Genomic DNA, 22,156 nt, shown 5'->3' with positions numbered 1-22,156 from the left:
ACTGTACTGGGAGGTGACACTCCCATGCTTAACAAAACAAGCAAAGTGTAGCAAGGCAGGCTAGCACAAGGGAAATAGAGGGAGCCAAGAATTCGGTACAAGTTCCTAGGAGATCAAGTTAGCCGCCTTTGGACTGCGGAGCGGACCTCTGGGGAGGAAACGTCTTCAGCCTCGATGGCGTGTGAGCTTACCAGCGTTCTTCCTATGTTGGTATAAACAAGAAGGCTGCCACCAGCCTGCTCAAAGTGGGGTGGCTTGTGTGAGCGTCTGAAAACCCACCCCCAACTCTACGCATAGGCCCAACCCAGTTTTCCTTCCCAGGTTCTGGAAATTCCTGCTAATGCCACTTACCCTTTGAGTGTGTGTGGCAGTCCCTCCTTAGGGAGTTGCTGTGGCGGAGCACCCAAAGGGTACCCGTGGTTTGAAGAGATCGACCTTGACTGTGTTCCCTGGGGTGTGTGTGTGTGGTGGGGATCTGAACATATCACAGGATGGGGATGCAGGATGGTCTGTGCCCCCCTTCCTCTTTGCCTTTATCAAGAAAAAGAATGTCAGGCATGGCTGTCTGGGATGGAAGGAGTGAGGTTTGCAGTAATGACTTCCTTTCTTGCTTGGAGGAAGCCTGCTGGGGGGTGTTTGGAGGGTTGATGTGGGGCAGGGAAGCAGCAGGTGTTGGGGAGCCCTGCCCAGGGCTGCATCCTCTCAGGGCACTGAAACTGGGGGATGGGGGTGGGTGGGCAGCCATTTCCTTCTCCAGCAGATGTTTCTCATTATCTTTTCCCCCAAGCCCCACGGAAATTTTGAATCACGTAAGTGCCTTCCCAGCAATCTATACGGGCATGATTCATACCGGGGTAGACTCATGCCTCTAGCCCAAACCCACCAACCTTACCGAGGAGGCTGGTCTTCTATTTCCTACCGTCTCCTTCCCTTGGGACCTCTGACTTAGGTATTTCCACTCTTTAGGGTAATTCTTCCATGTCTGACTGAATCAGGAACGCTTTCCTCAGTCCTCCAGTAGGACTGAGTCATAGGTGTCTGTGCCCAGGCTGGGCTTGGATTGGAGCTGTAGCGCAGGGGTAGAGGGTTTGCCTAGCCTGTGTGTGGCCTGAGTTCGATTCCCTGTACTGCCACAAAAGGTTAGAGGTGAAGCTGTGCCTGGTGACGCGGGAGAAATATTGTTTCTTACGGCAGGCATTCTTGCTGAAGAGAGAGAGTCTACTGGAGGCCGAAGAAGCCAGTTTTTAATGGCGGCTTTCAGGTGGGCTTCATTGCAAGACCCAGGATATATGGAAGCCATCTTTGTTGACAAGTTGCTTTCTGCACCTGTTGGGCAGGCACAGTTAGGACTCCTGGGTGCATGACCTGAGCAGTCACAGGACATCCACTGAGAGAAGGAACCGGGAGTTGTTTAAAGCGCTACTGTGGCCGTGATGGAATTTTTAATTTGTCAAATCAAAAAGCACCGGCCGCTGACACTCAAACCCCCGCAGGTTCCAGAGCGGGCATTGGGCCCATGATCTGACGCACCCAGTGAGAGCCTGTAGCCACACAGAACTGTAGCTCTTCCTTCTTCTGCACGTTCCACAGTGGCTCCCAGGAGGAAGCCAGCATCCGCTACAGGCCCGTGCTTGTCAGTGAGAGAGTATTTAGGGGTATGGGTAGGGGATGTGGGATGGAGTAGATCATGACGCCTAGCGTGATTTTTCCTCCCTGCGTATGTAGGTACGTATGTAGTACATGTCACACATCTGCATGTGTTGATCAGCGACAACTTGGTTCTGGCCTTCCGCTTTGCTGAGGTGTGTGTGGGGTCGCCCTTGCTGTTTCTGTTGCCATGCTATATGCACAAGAGCTTCTAACTGACTCTTGCTCTGCCTCCTGTCTTGAAGTAGGAATTCTGAGATTAGAGCCACGCACCAATGAAAGTTTTTTTTTTATGTGGGTTTCCAGAATCAAGCTCAGGGCTCAGGTCACGGGATTTGTGCATCAGGCTCGGTTTCCTGTAGCGCCAACTTGCTGGCCTACCGTGGTTTTCGGGTACACAGCCATACTCCCTGCTCTTTCTCAGGTACTGTTCCACCCCAACAGTGGGGCTGCTGGAGAGTACGGCGCCCTGCAGACTGTCCGCCTGGACCGTTACAAGGCCTTCTACATAACGGGTAAGTGGAGCCTCTCACCCTAAGTCCCATGTTGCACACCTCGGGGGCTCCCGGGTGGGTATGGCTGTCTTCTTTGAGAGGTTCACATCCGTCACCTGGGACTTTGTCATCCAAACAGAAGCTTGGCTGGAGTGCCAGCAAAGGCATTCTGGACCCACCAAGATGGAAACGAGGCCTTCCGGCAGGAAGTTCATGGCCCTGGACTCTTTCTCCTCACCCTTTCCACAGAGAAAACATTCTGATCCGAGTTAGGCTTCAGATGCCAGTTTGGCTGATGATGAAACAGGAGCTCGGAGACCCATGTCATTTACTTGGCAATAAAATGTTTCAGGAGGCACATGTTAAAGGTCTACATGGCGGACCCACGGAAGTCTCTCCCCGCCTTGGTTCACTCAGTGACTGGGACTAAGAATGTGTTTTAGAAGTGACGTCCTGGGGCTGGTGAGGCGGCTTGGTGGCTGTTGTAGTTTCTTTCTGTTGCTGTGATGAGAAACCGTGACCAAAAGCAACTCGGGGAGCGAGGGAACTTGTATGGTTTACAAATCTCAGGTTATGGTCCATCACTGAGGCGAGTCGGGCCAGGGCAGGAACTGAGGCAGAGGACGTGGCTTACTCTCTGTGCCTTGCTCAGTTTGCTTTCACATGTCACCCAGGACCCTCTGCCCAGGAGTGGCATCACCCGGGCTGGGTGGTCCCTGGAATATCAATCATTAATCAAGAAAATGCCTCCACGGACTTGCCAACGGGCAGGTCCTATGGAGACCTCATTTTTTCCAGTCGATGTTTCCTCTTTCTAAATGACTCTAGTTTGTGTCAAACTGATAAAACTATTATAGTGGGTAAAAGTGTTTACCACCAGGGCAAACACGCGCACACACACACACACACACACACAAACACACATACACACACACACTGATAAAACTAATTATTATAGTGGGTAAAAGTGTTTACCACCAGGTTAAACACACACACCCAGACCGCACACCCACATCCCACACACACAACACATACACACACACACACCCCCACATCACACATAAAACAATTATTATAGTGGGTAAAAGTGTTTACCACCAGGTTAAACACACACACCACACATGCACACACACACACATACATACACACACACACACAAACACACACACACATACACACACCCACACACACACACTGATAAAACTAATTATTATAGTGGGTAAAAGTGTTTACCACCAGGTTAAACACACACACACACAAACCCATACATGCACGCACACAAATAGAATTAAAGTTAATCTCTTCATTATCTTGAAATGCTTGCCCCACTATTTTGCACTTAGTTGGAGCACCACCATTTTGAAGTTAATCAATGAAAAACAAAACAAAAATAGAAGAGAGACCCTGGCTAGGACTCAATGGAGATTTCGGTTGGCTTGCTATTTCATGTCGGAGATCTTCAAAGACTTATATAATTAAGACACACACACACTCACACACTCACACTCACACACACTCACACACACACACACACACTCACACACACACACACACACTCACACACACACACACACACACACACTCACACACACACAACATACACACACACACACACTCACACACACTCACACACACACTCACACACACACACACACACACACACACACACACACACACACACACACACACACACACACACACACACACACACACACACACACACACACACACACTCACACACACACACACACTCACACACTCACACACACACACACACACACACGCTCACACACACACTCACACACACACACACACACACTTACACACACTCACACAGAGGCAGTTTATTTCCTGAGTGTAAGATGTGGTTGCGACACCAGAACAAGCCCTTTGAGTTCACAGCTCCAGGGATCTTAGAAATGCTACAAGAATCTTTGGTTCCTAAACCTCAAACAAAGCACTCAGCTCTTTGCTGTGGTCTACGAGGGAAGTTCGGGGATCAGAGTCCTTACATTACATTGTCTAAGAGGCATGGGCCCTCCAGGCTGGACTGATTTCATGCAGGGAGAACCCTGCCAGAAAGCCCTTGGCACCGCAGTACTGGAATCGTAAACCTCACCATGAAGTAATAGGGCTGTGTAAAGTGATCGCAGTCAGACAGAAACTAAGATCCCAAAACCGAGGGAGACCAGGGTAGGGAACGTAGCACTGGGCTTCTGCTAAGCCTGAGGAAAATTGCCTAACAGGGTGAGGTGACGCCATCATTGTGTTCTGTATCCTTCCTGCACGGTTTTAAAAACCCTTCCTAATTACTTAGAAACTGCACTTGGGAAAGGCAGATGAATGGGTATCTGCTCCATTAGAATAGAGAACAATATGTTCTTCTCTGATGAGCAAATGACGTTTTTGGTCATGAACTGGAGTGGCCTTGACAGATAACCAGTCTTTTGGTATGTGGCCTAGAACTGGGAACCTCACTGGCTTCCCTCCCCATCTCAAAAATCCCACCCCCCCTCTCTCTTTTTCTGTGTATGCGTATGTGTGTGTGCGTACCTGGTGGTAAACACTTTTACCCACTATAATAATTAGTTTTATTAGTGTGTGTGTGTGTGTGTGTGTGTGTGTGTGTGTGTTTTCATGGTCATGTGTGCACAAGCACACACTTATGAAGGAAGGCCAGAGGCTTTGATATCAGGTATCTTCCATGATCACTCTCTATCCTACACAATAAGGCAGGGTTGCTCGTTTGAACCCAGACCTCACTGACTTTGCTAGCCTAGCCAGCTTGCTCTGGAGAGCCCTTGTGTTTGACTCCTGAGTGTTGGGCTTACTGGTGGCCTTCCACACTGTGGTGGTTTGAATAGGAAAGGCCTCTCTCCGTTGACTCCTGTGTTTGAATGCTTGGCTCGTGGGGAGTGGCACTCTTGGGAGGTGTGGCCTTGTTGGAGGAGGTGTGCAAGTTGGGGGTAGACTTTGAGGTCCCCTAAGCTCCAACTCTGCCCAATGTGGAACACAGTCCACCTTCTGCTGCCTGCAGATCAAGATGTAGGACCCTCAGTTCCTTCTCTAGCACCATGTCTGCCTGCACACTGCATGCTTCCTGTCGTGATGATACTGGACTAAGCCTCTGCAAATGTAAGCCAGCCCTAATTCAGTGTTTTCCTTTATCAGAGTTGCGTTGGTCATGGTGTCTCTTCACAGCAATGAAGCACTAGCTAGGGGCTGGAGAGATGGCTCAGCGGTTAAGAGCACTGGCTGCTTGTCCAGAGGTCCTGAGTTCAATTCCCAGCAACCACATGATGGCTCACAACCATCTGTAATGGGATCCAAAGCCCTCTTCTACCTCTTGCTCTCTCTGTCATATAGGCATACATGCAAATAGAGTATATATATGTATATGTATATATATATATGAGTAAATCTTTAGAAATATGTTTTAAAAACCAAACTAAGACCTCCAGCTGTCATTTATGTGAGCACTGGTGATCTGAATTCTGTTCCTCACACTGGTATGGCAAGCATTGTACCTCCTGATAGAACTTGACAGCTTCCCTTTGCCATGTAATTAAACCTTTAAAGTAATTAAAGGTCTGTCCAGATGATTCTGGGTGCAAGCCCTTGCTGATAGGACTGATGACCTGAGTTGAATTCAAAAGGCTCGCCTGATGGAAGGAGAGAGCCAATTCCAACAAGTTGCCCTCTGACCTCCTCATGTGCTCTGTGGCACATGTGTATCCCCACACACTCCCACACGCACACACACACACGTGCATGCTCACACACACACACACACGTGCATGCTTATACACACACATGCTCACACACACTCCCACATACACACACACACACATTCCTAAACAAACACACTCAGCCATGGTATTGTATATATAGACATATGTGTGTATGTGTCCATGTTTGTATATGTATATATGTATATGCATGTATATGTATGCATGCATATATATGCAAATATACTTAGATATACATACACACACATATATACATATATACACATATATGTATATATACATATATACAATACACTTATATATATATTAGTATATATATTTATATATAGCACACACATATATTACTGGATTTGATTTGCTAGGATTTTGCTTATAGTTTGTAAAGCATGTGTCAAGATTTGGCGTAAGAGTTTTGCTGGCCTCATGAAATTAGTTTCGGACAAGTCTCTGTTTTCTCCAAAGGGCTTTGTAAGATCAGTGGTCTCCTTTCCTGATTGCTTGACTTTGCCTGTGAAACTATTTGTCATTTCCAGTGTTGTCCAAATATTGCCCGGCATTTTCTTCTAAGGGTTTTCTCTGTCTCGAGTTTAGGTCTTTAACCATTTGGGGTTAACTTGTGTTGGTAAGAATACAACTTAACTTTGAGCCGCCTCTCCAGTTCCCACTGCCGCATTTGTTAAACATTTATTTTTACTATTTTAAACTGCATGCGTTTGTGTATCTCCGTGTGTGAACACAGATGCCCGTGGAAGCCAGAGGTGTCAGATCCCTGTGGAGCAAGCGGGAGTTACAGGCAGTTGTGAGCCACCCAGTGTAGGAGCTTGGAAATTGATGGGTGCTGGAGGCTGGACTTAAGTCTCTCTGCAGGAGCGATCTGGGCTCTTAACCACTCAGCCCTCTCTCTTGCACCCGCCACCGTTGTATTTAAAGATGTTAGTTTTCCTCTCCTGCTCCCGAAACCATGGAATTTTACTCTAGCATTTACTGTGAGGCCTGCCTGAGCTCCCAGAGTTAAAACTCACTAAAGTAGGAGGCGTTCAGTTAAAGATACAGCTTGGTGGTACAGTGCTTGGTTTCCCAGCCTCCCTGGTGGAGAGAGAAACGACACCCACAAAGCAGGGAGTACCCATGACAAGATCTCCCTGGGATTTCTCTCTCCCAGAACTGCCCATCAGAGAGCTCCTTGCCCCTCCCTGCCACACTGCTCCAGTAGTGGTCTCTGCTGTGGTGACTTCACTGTTCTCTCTGCCCAACCCCTCTTCAACATGGAGAGAGGCTTTTCTCTATTTGTGCACTTTCAGTTAATGGGAACCGTCTCTCTAGGAGTTTTCTTCCTGCTATTGCAAGGGGTAGTGGCTTCCATGCTGCCTTGGGGCCATGGTGGCATCTGGAATCCTCCTAGGTAGTTGTTTAAAAAGATGTGCACTGGGCCTTGTCGGTGAAACACTGGAAAGTGACCTCTCTGAGCCTCGTGGGAAGTCAATTTCAGTTCGTTCCCTTGGGAAGAAGGGTTTATTCTGTGTCCTTAGGACTTTTGCCTGTCAGGTTTTGTCCCTTAGCTTAGAAAAGTCCCTAACACCCAGGCTCTGATTTCTGTTCCTCACCTGAACTTTGGGGGCAATGTCAGTAGTGAGTAAGAGGGGAATTTCGGTTTTGTTTTGCTGTCTCATGTCTAATTTTTTCTCTCTCTTGAAAGAGAGTCTCACTTGGTAATCCAGGTTACCAAGCCAGGCTGGCCTGGAGCTCTTGGTCCTCCTGTCTCTCTCTGTACCTTGGGTGTTAGATTACAGGCTTGTACCTCCTGGCTCATTGATCTCAGCTAACAGTACTCACACTCCAAGCATTCGCTTTGTGGCAGGCCGCCACCGGAGTGCCTATTTTGGTCTTCCAGCCGCCCGAGGGCTCTCTCTGGGCACTCTTTCAAGGGTCAGCCAAGGATTCGCATGAGTTCCTATGAAGGTTTCGAGGCTTGTGCTCTGTGGCCGTCTTCCTCGTAGGACTTCACCTGTCGGTTTTCATCATTCGTGGTGACCTTAACTCTGATTCCTTAAGCCACCTCAGCTTTCTTCTGCAATTCTGCCCATTCCACACTGCTGGTCACAGCATCCCCAGGGCAGGGAAACCTCAGACCAGGCCCAACGCAGTGTGGCTTCCTTTGCAGGGTAAAGTCCCTTCCAGTCTTTGCTTGTCTTGGTTATTCCACTGAAGCACTTTTTATTGATCTGCTGCAATAGGTTGAGCTCATTTTGCTAGCTAGAGGATGGTAGTTCAAAGGACACTGCTGTACTGTCCCCCCTCACCCCCCCCCGCCAAGCTGGGGACCAAACCCAGGGCCTTGTGCTTGCTAGGCAAGTGCTCTACCACTGAGCTAAATCCCCAACCCCGCTGTACTGTTTCCTTAAATGAAACTTATTACGACCTCGTATGAGTATGTTTATTTGCATCACTGTGTCTGATGCATATTTGCGGGGATGTGCGTACTGTGGTATACATGCTGAGGCCAGTGGACAACTTTGTACCATATTCGTGTGGGTTTTGACTCTTTTTGTTTTTTAATTGGTTTTAAGATGAAGTCTCATGTCCCTCAGGATAGCTTCAATTCATTTTGTAGCCAAGTCTGGTCTTGAGCTCCTTATCTTCCTGTCTCTGCCTCTGGATCCCAGGCACGCTCTACTATGCCCCACCTTGGATATATTTAAAGGCAGGTTCACTATGGTTGGATAATATATATTTAAAAGCAAGTTCGCTACGGTTGGATAATATATATATTTAAAGGCAGGTTCACTATGTAGCTCCGGGCTGGCCTTGAACTCAAGGATCTGCCTGCCTCTGACTCCGAAGTGCTGAGATTGAAGGCGTATATCTCCTCACTCAATAGGTCAGTTAACTTTTGTGAGTCACCCCCAGCGTTTTCTTGCTTGACTGCCGAAGCTTGTGACACTTCCAGTGCTCCTTGCTGCTGCCAGAGTCAAATTTTTGTCAACTCTAGAAAAGAGTAATCCCTTATCCCTACTGAACCCGAGCGTCTGCCAGGGGAGGAAATCTCTGCTGGAGGCTTTGATCTGCGGAGGCGATGGGATATACTCGCTCTTCCCGAGAGTCCCAGTTTCGTTTCTACCCGTACTGGACTAGAAAGCTGTGTCCCCGGAGCACTGGCTTTGGTCCTTTTAGACTGACGTTTGCTGAGTTGAGCTATGGCATTGTGCTGTCACCTTGTGGTGAGGAGGTACCACAGCTGGACTCCTCTCATCAGTTTGTCTGTTGCGAGAATGTCCTAATGTCCTCAGACTGGGCAAGGCTATAAACACCTACCCTCTTGGCACCTGAGAGGCTGAGGCAGGAGGATCAAGAGCCCTGAGGCAGCCTAGGGTCTACAGCAAAATGCTACCCTGCCCTTATACCCAAATGAGGGTGTAAGTCCATGATATAGGGCCCTTTCTCCCAAGCAATTGATGTTTCTATCTTACTAATAATGTTTTCCCACCAAGATGCTCAGGGGCAAACTGCTACTTAATTACATAGATTTCTGTTAGACACCCTAGCTACTTCTTACATAGAAAAAGGAAGGGGAAAGTCACTGGAATCGTTAATGTACAGTGCCAGGGGCTGGAGAGAGAGGTCATCAGTTAAGAGCACTCGCTGTTCTTCCAGAGGACCCAGGTTGGGTTCCCAGCACCCTCACGACTATCTGTAACTCCAGGTCCAGGGAATTAGATGCCCTCTTCTGGCCTCTTTGTGCACTGCATGCACAGGGCCGTACTCAAAAATAAATACCGCCTTTAAAAGTGAGAACTGCTCCGGTGCATTTGGCTGACCTCTTTCGGGCTGCCGCAATAGCCGGATTTTTAGTCTCTGTCACAGCATCAGGGAAATTAAACTTCTCGACATCCACCAGGTTCAACAGTTGCCATTGAAGAAATCAATATTCAAAAATATCGGACTCTGGGGCCAGCAAGATGGCTTAGTGGGTAAGAAGCTCCCACCACACGAACCTGACAACTTGAGTTTGATGGCTTGAACTCTCGGTGGTAGAACACTGACTCCACAAAACAAACAAACCACCACCAAAAGAAACCAAAACAACCACAAGATTTACTCTCAAAGGCCAGAGACAAATGGTATTTGAATAGATGTCCACTGGTTCTGAAGGCACTCCAAGGGGCAGATCTAATCCCCCTGGACGGACAATCATCACTGGAAAGACAGACTACAATCTCAAGGGCATTTATTCGGCAGGGAGAGCAGGCATTTGAATTCCTAGGCTTGGTACCTTTAACGTGTGTAATCAACCACTGATGTCTGTCTCAGGGTGAGGGCTGGGTTTCACATTTTTGGTTATTCTTCCCGTAGGTGGAGCCAAAGCTTGTGACGGGGGCGTGGGTCCCGAGCAGCACCACGTCTCCCCTCTCATTTTCAACCTAGAAGATGATGCTGCTGAAAGTTCCCCTCTACAGAAGGGAAGCCCCGAGTACCAGGAGCTGCTGCCGAAGGTCACCAGGGTTCTTGCAGATGTCCTTCAAGACATTGCTGATGACAACAGCTCTCGAGCAGACTACACTCAGGATCCTTCCGTGACCCCTTGCTGTAACCCTTATCAAATTACCTGCCGTTGCCAACCCGGGGAATGACAGGTCATTCCCCGACCCCCACCCTGTGAGAAACACTATCTGCAAATTTTAGACAGGTGGGTTTACTTCCAACCTTCAGTTTGGTCGTGGAAGTCAATTTTAGAAAGGAAGTTGCAGAATTTGGTTAGGAAGCTACAGTGTTACCTCTCTGTGTGTGGACTGTCTCCTCCGCGTGAGCACTGGCTCAGAGGTCATGGGTACAACAATTAAGCACTAGAGGGCTATGGAGTCACCACCCAAGCCCTGGGTTTAAAGCTTAGGCGATGACTTAAATCTCAGTTGCAAGTTGGTCTTGAAGGTTAAAGTAACACATGAAGTTGCCTGTGTATCCCTGACACCAGGCAGATCCTCAATTTCATTGGCCCTTGCAGCACAAACTCATCTGGCTTGCTGGTATACAGAGATTGGCCCTCTTCAATGCATACAAATCTCTGGGGATCTTGCACAATGCAGATTCTGAAGATGGGTTTGTGTCTGGGAGACTACAGCGTTGCCGGATTCCTTTGAGACGCCTTGAGCAAGCACAGAGCTAAACTGAGGTCTTCCCAGGCCTTGGAGCAGAACTCATGATCCTTCCCTCTTGTTAATGTCGAGTGGGTGTATCATCAAGAGTTAAAGTTTGGGGCCAAAGCAGTGGTCCGTTGGTTAAGAGCGCGACCTGTTCAGTTCCCAGCACCTATATGGTAGCTTAAACTGTCTATAGCTCCAGTTCTAGGGGACCTCACACTCTCCTCTGGCTTCTCAGAATGCCAGGCACACGCGTGATGTACGCACAGGTAGGTGAGACACTCATATATTAAAACATAATCTTTCAAGAAAAAAAAAAAGATTTGAGACTTCTTCTCAGTCCCTAAAACTTCTAAGAAATAAAATAAAAATGTAAACAACTCACAAATGCACTGCCATGATTTTATTTAATTAGTGTCCTGAATGGGACTCAAAGGTAGTAAATGATTTATTCCGATCACTGCAAAAATACTTTGCCTGGCTAAAATAGTCTCTCTCTCTACATGTCTGTAAGATACACGAAACACAGTTCTAAGAGGTTTCCCACTAAGTACATTTTTTTTTTTTACACAGCATACATTTGACAACGATGCCCTTTTTAATATAAAATTCCGGTTACATATACCAATATGGCTAGTTAGCATTTACACTGCGGCTTGAATAGCACTGTGTGACTCCAGCATTCTCCTCGCCCACTGGCAGCCAAGGCTGAGGGGCTTGGGTAGGGGGCTGACCACGGTCTATGGCTCAGGCAGTGAGGGGCCCAGGCTTCCTGCCTCCCCCCCCTCTCTGCCCACAGCATTGATTGCATTCCGTTTCTTCCACTTTCCTTGTTCTCTCCAAAACCACCTGACAGGGGTTGTCCTGACTTCTGAGGTAGGCTTCTTGTCAGGACTGCTTCGTTTTGCCCTTCTGACTTCCACGGCACAAGATTATCTACCAAAATCAAAACAGAATATGGCCTTACTCTTCTCAGGAGAGGCTTCAGGGAGGCAGACTGGGTTACCCACAGGTCTGTGCGAGGTGGGTCAGCAGGGGAGGCTGGACCTTTGGGACTGTGATGTCTGACCATAGACTGACCCTCACTCATGGCCATGGGGAAATCCACCATCTCATGAAGGTGTATAGAACGGTAGCACAGATCCCAAGAATACTGTTTACAAACTGGGTGTGTGCACATGTGTGCCTGTGTACATATGCACATTTCAAAAAAGGGGGCTCATCTTATTTGTAAACACCGACTGCTAAATGACTCTAAAGAGAACACAAAAAGCCAGTATATGCTCTTGGTCTGAGTCGGCCGCTCTTGCTCACAATGTTAACGTTAGTGTCACAGCATACAGATTGCAGGCTGGCTCGCTACGGAAGCAGAAGCTGCTGGCCCTCCTCAAAGCCTTTTTCCAGGGGACCAGAGATGACTAGCTTGCTTTTCTCTTGCTGGTCTTGAGGCAAATTCAATCCCAGAGAGGAAAGTGGTGTTGGGAGGGCAATGGCAGTCTACTTTGTAAAGAAAACTAGTGATGACTCCTGGGCTTAAGGCAGAGCCCAGAGGCCCAGAGGCCCAGAGGCCCAGAGCCCAGAGGCAGACTCCATTAGTAAGCCCAATATTCCTATCCGAAAGGGAAGTGATTTCAGCCAAGCTGAGACTCTCAAGCTCCTTTTGCAGTCTTACAGGCTTTTTAAAGAATTGTGAGTGAAGATGTGGTTTCTGGGGAAAATATTTGCAAGAGGCATACAGTTAAGAACAAAGGCAGAAAGGGGCTTTTCTAGCAAGCCCAGCTGAACACTTAAGTTACAGACACATGGCTGGGACGGCCACACTGAACGGCAGCCCCGTATCACGGCCTCTGGTCCTTGTGCCTGGAGACAGAAGCCTGCCTGCTGCTGACCCAGGACTTTAGTCTGAACACTGGCTCCTCCTCTCTGTCTACCTGCAGGCTGTGGGACAGGCTGGGCCTGGTAGCCACCATAACACTTAGCACCTGTGGCATCCAGGGGCTACCCCACCCTGGCTGGACTCTAACGTCTCTAGGAAGTTGTCTAGTGACATTTAACTGGCAGGGACAATTTCTGGTGCATAAACTTTTTTTTTCCTTTTGAGGCTGGGGCTGGAACCCAGTGCTCATTACCTACTGAGCTAGCCATCTCCTTAGCCCAGACAAGAATTCTAAATGCAGCTTAAGTCAACGTTCCCAAATCTGCTCCTAAAGAGAGAGATAGGACAGCTGGTTCGTACCAGACTTTCTGGCAGCATCTAGGTGAGCACGCCTCGTGGCACATTTAAACGTTAGTATTTTTGGATGTGGGGGTTGGGGGCACTGAGCATGGGACTCAGAGCCTCTAACCTGCTAGGCAAACACGCCATCATTAATCCATACACTGGCTCTTAAATTAAGCCTCTCTGAGTCTCCTCCCCTCTAGGAAAATGGCCTATTCAGGGTTATTATTTTATACGAGTTTTCGCTAACAAGGGGCTACCTAAGAGTGCTCTGGCTTCCAGAAGAGGTAATGCCAGTTAAATAGCTAAGTAACCAACTTTCGGAAGATGGAAAAACTCCCCACAGTTCCAGTAGGCATCACGGGGACCCAAAGGCACTGCGGGCTCAGGCAGTAACTGTTAGGCACTGGGCCAACGGCTGTCTTAAAATGTGTAATTAGTTTCTTCTTTCTTAAAGAACTACTCCTCTGCACCACTAACACATAACTGTCACTTGCTTGCATTGCATCTGGCAACCTGCCTGCGAAGGCCCAAACATGCTAATTTCAGACTGTCCTCTGCAAAGCCAGGACGGCAGTCCCGAACGCCCCCTGTTCACATGAAGAGGAGCTTCACCCACCTCAGAGCCCACAGGACTGGGTCTCCTGGCATTGTATGCTATCCCCGGGTCCTGACCTGGCACTGTATGCATCTGAAATGATCCCCGGGTCCTGACCTGGCACTGTATGCATCTGAAATGATCTCGAGTTGACTGTTTTGTTGTGGTTGTTGTGACAAGGCCTCATATGACTCAGCCCGGCTTTGAACTCACTCTGTACCTAAGGTGACCCTGAACACGAGACTCTTGCTTCCAGGTACTGGAATTGCAGGTGCTGGCCACCATGCTCAGTTGTAAGTGGTGCTGGGAACTGAACCCAGGGCTTCATGGGCGCTAGACAGGCGTTCTACCCCCGTCATCGGGAAGTTTCCTCACTGAGACGCACACACTGCTACTCTAACTGTGGATGGGAGCTAAGGTCCCCAGTGCTGGGGGAGACAGTCTTCCCCCAGCTGTCAACAGAGGTCGAGCCCAGTGCTCAGCACCCCTGGTAACTCTCCCTGCCGGCCAGCTGAGGTAGGCGGCCTTGCTGAAGTCTGCAGGTGAGCTCATGCCACCCACCCTGACTTCATAAGTGTGGTCTCCTGGTGGGTGCCTGCTGGCCAGGCTCAAAAGCACAGTGCCAGAGCTGCAGGCAGGGTGCATGTCAGTTCCCGCAGCTCAGAGCCCCCCACAAGGCCTGGCCCCGCTAACTCATCTGAACAAGTGATGGGCAGCATTCTACAAGGGCGTTCTTAGGCGCTTCGGAAAACCGGGCGCAGGCAGAAGCTCCGACCTCACAAGGAGCTAAGACAGTGTAATGTATAGAGGCAGAGGCAAGGAGCTAGGTCTGAGCCGTCCACACTTCCCAGGTTAGTATGTGGTTAAGGTAATGCTGTCAGGCCTCACACCCATAGGGCTAGCAGGAAGGACCTGAAACTGCCAGGCGGGGGCCCCAGGGCTCTGGGTGTAAAGAGGATTAGCTGTTAGGAGTTAGAGCACAGGGCGGTGGCTTGGCCTCTTGGGGGAGGCAAAGCCCCTTCCAGGCATACAGACGGAGTAACTCTGTTAAGGGTTCCAAATGCTCACAGGGGGGAACTCATTCTCATCGTCAAGACACACGGGTCCCGTTGCAAACTCATGTTCTGGAATCACTTCTCCACGGAGCGCCCCGCCGTCCTCAGAGTACCCTGGAGGTGGGAGTGAGAAATGATTCAGGAGGCATCCCGTGGTAGGTGCTGCAGGGACAGGATCTGGGGACATGGGAGGATGGCTGCATCGTCGCCTCCCAAAAGAAGTGAGTCTAAATCCTCACCCTTTGGAATGCTGCAAGAAGAAAAGGGTCATTGGCTACTTGTTTAATCTGTGCCTTTAGTCCCAGCACTGGGAGGCAGAGGCAGGTGGATCTTTGTGAGTTTGAGGCCAATCCAGTCTACATAGTGATGAGACCCTGTCCAAAGGAAGGAAGGGAGGAGGGAGGGAGAGAAGGAGACAGGAAGGAAGGAAGGAAGGAAGGAAGGAAGGAAGGAAGGAAGGAAGGAAGGAAGGAAGAGAGGGAGGGAGGGAAGGAGGGAGGGAGGGAGGGAGGAAGGAAGGAAACCTTTGGGGCTATATCCTCCAGTACTAGGGAGCTGAGGGCCGAGGGCCGTTCCCAGGCCTCACCTGGCACCGTGGAGGCTGTGGATGTGCTGGGTCTGGCTACAGTTGCAGCATACGATGGAGGTAAGGAAGGTCTGAGGTCGTTTTCTTTGTTCTCTTCTGTTGTTCCTGAGCTCAGCAAGCTGCTTGCAGCAATCAGGGAGAGGAAGAGCAGAGGAAGTCAGTGCATCCCCAGAACACCTTCAGGGGAGAAGGGCGGGCGAGCGGGCTGGAGCTCGGCTGTCTGAGAGTAAACTGCAGACCTGCCGGTGCACTATATGATCAGCATGTACCCAGTAGGTCAGCCATGCTCCTTCGACCTGGTCCCTGCTCACAGCCCTCTGCTCCTCTGGTGAATTCAGGCAAGGACGCTGAGACGTGCTAATGAAGCCATGGGTAAGGTGTCCTGGCAGCCCAAAGCATCTCCAGGCCACCACAGGACGGGAGGTCAGCCTGCATGCGTCAGAGACTAAATCCGATTCTGTGAACACTTTTTGACTATCTGTGTTCTTAAGGGCTGTGCTAGGGGGCCAGGCTGAGCAGGGGGACAACCCATTTGGGGTATTATGTCATCCGCCTGGCCACTGTCCCAAAGGAGACATGGAACTAAGGGCGTCTGACAGCGAGCCTGACTGAAGCAAAAAGCCTGCGGGTGGCGCGACTCAGGGGAGGTGACAACAGCTGGCGAGAACACTGAGCAGGTCGCTGTCCCCAGCAGAGACAGCTCTGCACTCCTGTTCCTGAGCAGCTGTGAGACAATGAGAATCTTCACCTGTGGGTTTTGATTAAGACGCATTCTCCTCCATCCTGAGGGTCCAAATTGTAGATGTAGAGGTGTCCATCGGAGGAGGCCACTAGCAGCCGCGGCAGTTTCTGGATCCTGAGGGAGAAGTGACGGATTGCTATAGATCTGGGCGGCGGCAACGCTTCGTTCCCCTCGCCCCCCAACTGTCTCCAACACTTCTGCCTCTGATAAACCAGAGTTATCACTGCCCAGTGATCCAGGGTTGGGACTTCTGGCCCCGCCTTTACACTCCGATCTGATCGTTCGTTTTCCGGATTATTTTTGGGTTTTGTATGGGATGGGACAAGAGTGGTGTAAGTAGACACCAGCACCCGTGAAATGCCACCACTAGCTTTCTGGTGTCCCCAGACGGGTTATGTTCTCTATTTCACATGTGTCCCTGCCATCGACGGTGACAGAAAGAGGAAGAGGACATCTTTGCTGCCTAGGCTTATAAACGTGGGGGTCCACATGTAGGCAGGTGGGCCTGCGTGCGGAAGCCAGAGGCTCACCTCACGCAGGCTCTGCCCGAGTTTCTTTGGAGCCCCAGACCTTTTTTTTTTTTTTTTTTTGCTTCTGTGGCAAGCAGTTTACTGTCTGAGTCATCTTCCTGGTCCCTAAAATATTCTTTTTATTGTCTTTTGAGACAGAGTCTTGATGCATATTCTGGCCTGGCATTGAACTTTCAAATCCCTGGCTAGGTCCCTTGAGTGCTGGGATTACAGGTGAGGACCACCATGTCCAGTTAGTGTGTGTGTGTGTGTGTGTGTGTGTGTGTGTGTGTGTGTACACGTGTGTGTGTGTATGTGCACGCACGTGCGGCCTTTCTGTCTGTATTGTACCAAGTGCATGCAGAGGCCAGAAGAGGTCATCAGACACTCCTACCCCTCCAAACTGGAGTTACAGGCAGCAGTGAAGCACCAGGTGTGTGTGCTTACCGACCCCCGGTTCTCTGCGTGAGCAGGGAGGCTCTAACCACTGAGCGACCTTCCTAGCCCCATCTTTTTTTTTCCTTCATGCATTTAGGGGCTCTGTGTCCTGGGAACATACACCTGTGAGTTTGGTGGTCCTGTACGTACGTGGACAGGGTGCAAATGTTCTTCTGCCCAGAGAAGTTCAGGCGTCCTGTGGCGAAGGCCCTGTCCTGGTTCATCATGTCCGACACCTGGGCGGGGAGGTAGTTGGTAGCCGCCGTGAGCATCTTTCCCATGTAGCCGCTCCAGGTGGAAGGCTCTTCTGGGCGGCTAGGGGAGGCAACGCAGAGGCAAGGGTGGGCCTGGGCTGTGGGCACAGGCACCCTGCCAGTGATTGCCACAGTCCAGCACTGACCTCGCCAGGCAGAGGCAGTGCCTGAGCACGATGTTCTGGCCACAGGGACATATTATTCCAGCCATAACTAAGGAGCATCAGGGCCTGCGTGTCCTTCAGAAGAACCGCTGTAACCCTGCTAAGAGGCTCCCCGTGCCGCTGTCTTCTTATATTAAAAGAGGGCTACTGATGGCCGCTAGACTTCCAAAAGAAGGCAAGAGTAGAGGTTCAGAAGGAATAGATTTCTGGGCCCTGTAAAAATCAGCTCAGGAGCCCAAAGCAGGTTCAGGGAAGAACTGACGGATCCCTGCGAAGGTTTCCTGAGCCAGACCTGGTAGGAAGCAGGCAAGACGCTTGGCTCCGAGCCATCCGGTACCCAGCACTGAGGATACTCAGGTGCTCCGTGGGAGTCTGGGGAGGTTCCCTGCATGCACTGAACTTCATCGTGGGACCTTTGTCAGACAAAGAGGTCCATGAGCAGTGAGTGGCATGGCTGTCTTAGTGTCCCATACCACGGGCAGCACCTTGAGGACTGGTGCCACCAGGTATAAACACCAAGCAATCAGAGAGGCTATGCACATGTTCCAGATAGGACCACAGCGCAGAGGTGGAGGAGGGCCCTTAACATCCGTTTTTCTGTTTCGTCATTTGGAACGTGGGAGCAATCACTGAACCCTCTGGCAGGCTTCCCCAGGGGAACTAAAGCAGGCGGCCCAGAAAATGACGTGTGTGTGTGTGTGTGTGTGTGTGTGTGTGTGTGTGTGTGTGTGTGTGTGTGTTTAAATAATAAATGATGTCTCTGTGGTGGAGGGGTCTGGGGGTTGGTGTCTCTGAGGTGGAGGAATATGGGGGATGTAGGAGTCTGGGAAGGAGGTGTCATGTTCAAAGGAGCATTTCCAGCAAGAAGAGGCACACGGGCTGGTACTGTGTGGCAGTTCCTCAGCTTTGAAAAAGATAAAAATGGAAGAAACCACATCGCCCAAGACACACTGATGCTTCTCAGACAAGGTTCTGCCTGTGGCACTGTTGGCCACTCACACACAGCAGGACAGGGAGAGGGCAGGGAGTCTCAGGTCTTAAACACTGATGACTGTGGGGGTTGGGCGATGAGGTAGGGGTGGGATGGGGGCAGGGCTTAGGAGTGCTGATGACTGATGAGGGGGATGGGCGCACTGCTAAGTTGTGGCACCCTGATAGTGAAAGGCTCCTCTCAGACATGGACCGGCTGCCCTCTAGGGCCCAGGCTGCTGCCACAGCCACTGAACATTTGGAGACTGTTAAGCAGAGCCTAGAAGGTAGATAAAATTTGAGGAAAGTGTGCAGAGTAAAAGTCCTAGGTTTAACTTAAAATAAAAAAGTCCTCTTCAGCTCTTGTTGGTGGCACTGTTGGGATAATGACAGCACCTCTGGGAGGGGAGGATTGGGCTGTGGGAAGAAGGTGATGAGGGAGTGGATCGTTGAAGGTCATAGGCATCCCTGGTCTGCAAAGATGGGTAGAGTCATGGCCACCGGCTCCTGCCCTCCTCAACCCGGCCATACTGTCCGCCATACTGGGTCAGAAGTGTCCTGACAGAAGTGCCGGTGAGCTAAAGCCAACCTCTCCTCTCTTATATTCTTTCAGGAAGGCACCATGGTCACAGGGTGAGAAAGTCACCAACACAAAGCATGTCAGAATTCCCCACAGAGGAAGGATTCCCCACACGTTTGCCAAGCACTCACTGATGGCAGCAACATGGACGACAACAGCTGTTATCGTATCTGTCATTCCACAGGTTAACACAGCTGAAGTGTGTCCCAGGCACGACACCAAATGCTCCATGTCAACAACAATGAAGCTTGAGGTGCAGACACAATTATGTGCTCCTTTAACAGACAGGGATGCTGAGAGACTGCTGCCCAGTGCCTCACAGCTCAAAAGGGGCTGCGTCGAGACGTAAGACTCAGGATCACAGACCTAGACTTCTGCCTCTGTGCAGGACACCCCAAAACGAGCTCTACTACACTGACAATGACCCAGCAAAGCTCCAGTGCGTGCAGAATGCCCGGGGCTACTCCTTCAGTCAGGTAGGACTTCCTCCTGGCCCCGCACTTGCCTGTCGGTCAGGTGTTCCAACTTGAAGATGTGCACGGTCTCCGTGTTGCTGGAGGCGCACAGGAACTGGGAGTCCATACTGAACACCAGAGAGCTGATTGTCACATACCTGGAGACAGCAACACACAGGCCCATGAGCCGGAACTGTGAGGGGCGTCACCTCACAGTTCTGAGAGGAGAATGCGTCTTGAAGGGCCAAGCTCTTCTAACCTTCCCACACCCCTAACAGTACGCTGCTTGTGTTTTAAAAGCCACGTGGGAGAGATTCAGGGAGAGCCCCACTCGTAGGTATGAACCCACAGGGCCGGCCCTTCCTCCCAGCCAGCGGATGGGTCCTGCGTCCTTAGCATGTGGACCTCTCCAAGCTGCTCTGAAGAGATCCAGCTGCAAACCTCGCAGCAAACAAAGGTCCCAACTGCTGACTTCTTCTTTCTTTCTTTCTTTCTTTTTTTTTTTTTTCCAACTGCTGACATTTGATGCTGCCCTTCATTTCCCTTTGTGGGGGAACTAGAAATTACTTCTGGAGTTCGATCCACGGGCTCTCTGGTTTCTCTGGTGATGGCCTCCCATGGCCTTATCAAAAGACCCCGACTTCCCCTTCCTGCCTCAAGCTTCAGCATTAAGCCCTCTTCTTTGCCTTTGGATTTTTACAAAGCGTCCTCCACCCCCCCACCCCCGTGGGGCTCTGACTCCATGACTTGGAAAGCACTTAACCTCTAGGAGGAGGCTGTAGGGCCTGCCCCTGCCCTCTTCCTAGCCAGCTGCCAGGGAGGAGTTTTTACGATGGCAAGGACACTGGGCACAGACCTTTTCATTCCTCGACGGAACTCATAGAGTTTCTGCCCTTCGGGCACAGAGAACACTCGGATGACGGTGCCCTGGAAGACAAACGGGTGGCCTTTTCTTAACACGAATGTGTCACACAGAGATGACGTCCCTTCCCAGGGCAGTTTGTTCTCCTGGCTTTGAACATCTGTCTCTGAGGAGGAAGCACGAAGCATTGAGTGCAGGGGCATTTTTATTTGTGTGTGTGCCAACTATGAATTCTGGGAATCTGTGTCCTCTGTGCTAGATACTGTCTTTCCCTCCCCTGCCTTGTTCAAGGCTGTGTATGTGTGTGTGTGTGTCAATGTCACACGCATACCATCACATACTGTTCCAACTTTATAGACTATTCTTTCTCTGCTTACTAAAACATATCTGGCTTACATAGCATTTGAAATGTAACATGATCGCCTTCTTTGTTTATTCTGATCAACCGGGTCCAAATTCCATATCTGTGTACAACGGGGACATGCATTTTTATCTGGGAACAACAGGCCCATGCATCTCTCAATAAAACCACAAGTTTTATGCCAAGTGTCTTGCATCTGCTTTACGGTCAGCCTTTGATACGGACAAACCTGCTGACTGCCACCACAGGCGGGGCTCCGACAGGCTCACCCTGAAACCACCTCTGAGCACTCTAGAGACCGGCCGGTCCTTCATATTGCAATTACTGGTCCAACAGCAGCCTGGGCGCCCAGGCAGGAGGAGAAGCCAGAGGACGCTTACTTTTTCAGACGCACTTGCTAGTTTGGAGCCGGAGGAGTTGAAGGTGATGGCGGCCAGGGTTCCTTCGTGGGCAGCAATGGTGCACACCATTTTCTGTTGGTGTTGGAGAGAAGTGGAGATCAATACTGGTGAAGGGGGAAGATGAATGTCCTCCCCTCTCCTTGCTCTCTGCTGTGTCTCCCTGCTCACCACTGGACCACTTTCCTGTGGAGACTCTGCTAGTGGGACCCCTCCTTCCCCGACCTCTCTCTTTGTTCTGGTGAAGCAGTGAGTGTATGTAGGGCTTCTTACAGGGTCATGGGCAACTTGGCAGTGGCTATGCTACTGAAGAAAATGTCTCCCCTATCCCCACCATGGCAAATTAATAGTCTATATGGAACTGGTTCTCATAAACCCACCCCACCCCTGCGTTAGATTAGATTAGACGGCCCCAATCTAATGCAGGTGCAGGGTACTGACAATCCATGTCATGTCCTGAGGGCATCGTGCTATAGCAATTTCTCCGGAGTCTTCCTGTCCCTGCTTCTGTGACATTCTCGGAGCTGTGCGTGCGTGTGTGTGTGTGATCTCATGTCTATTCCTTGCCCTGCCTTTGGGAAGGTGGATGCCCAGCTGTGTGCCTGGTACAAAGCCAGGCTTTTAGGGGATCTTTCTGCTTGCTTCCTTAGGGGATTCCCAGGGGGGTCCACCCTGCTCTATGCAGCCCTGGGGAGCGGAGGGTAGCATATACAGATGCACTGTGTGTTACCTTCCTGAGTCCACCGTGAGCAGGTGCTCTGCCTCCTTCTGGAACCTGCCTCACAGTGACACTGACTAATGCTGACTGCGAGCTTCAACACAAATGCCCTTTGTTTTCCTTTGCCAATGGCTGCGGCCAGAGAGCTCCCCCATACAGCTCACACCTTCTTATCCAGTCTGTTGACCCCTGGCCAGGGCACACAGGCTGCTGCACCAGGGACC

General features: G+C 50.3%; 2 protein-coding genes across 4 annotated transcripts in view; one reads left to right on the top strand and one right to left on the bottom strand.

Moving 5' to 3' along the window:
* Arsg (arylsulfatase G) overlaps positions 1 to 10,687 on the top strand; it is a 114,603-nt gene extending 103,916 nt beyond the window's left edge. For all 3 annotated transcript variants that reach the window (XM_032912605.1, XM_032912606.1, XM_032912604.1), the window contains exons 11-12: positions 2,072 to 2,162; positions 10,241 to 10,687. In XM_032912605.1, the coding sequence (XP_032768496.1) occupies positions 2,072 to 2,162; positions 10,241 to 10,518 (369 nt within the window). In that variant the 3' untranslated portion in view covers positions 10,519 to 10,687. The remainder of the gene's footprint in view (positions 1 to 2,071; positions 2,163 to 10,240) is intronic.
* A 726-nt stretch (positions 10,688 to 11,413) lies between these two features.
* The window catches only part of Wipi1 (WD repeat domain, phosphoinositide interacting 1), a 36,222-nt gene continuing 25,479 nt past the window's right edge, over positions 11,414 to 22,156 (bottom strand). The window contains exons 6-13 of the mRNA XM_032912612.1: positions 21,197 to 21,289; positions 20,450 to 20,520; positions 19,644 to 19,751; positions 17,322 to 17,486; positions 16,231 to 16,338; positions 15,483 to 15,601; positions 14,910 to 15,010; positions 11,414 to 11,961 (exon numbers count right to left, since the gene is read on the bottom strand). Of these exons, the coding sequence (XP_032768503.1) occupies positions 11,914 to 11,961; positions 14,910 to 15,010; positions 15,483 to 15,601; positions 16,231 to 16,338; positions 17,322 to 17,486; positions 19,644 to 19,751; positions 20,450 to 20,520; positions 21,197 to 21,289 (813 nt within the window). The 3' untranslated portion in view covers positions 11,414 to 11,913. The remainder of the gene's footprint in view (positions 11,962 to 14,909; positions 15,011 to 15,482; positions 15,602 to 16,230; positions 16,339 to 17,321; positions 17,487 to 19,643; positions 19,752 to 20,449; positions 20,521 to 21,196; positions 21,290 to 22,156) is intronic.

This window comes from Rattus rattus, chromosome 9 (genome assembly GCF_011064425.1).
Source record: "Rattus rattus isolate New Zealand chromosome 9, Rrattus_CSIRO_v1, whole genome shotgun sequence".
Lineage (NCBI taxonomy): Eukaryota > Metazoa > Chordata > Mammalia > Rodentia > Muridae > Rattus > Rattus rattus.
This window is presented reverse-complemented; position numbering and strand designations above follow the sequence as displayed.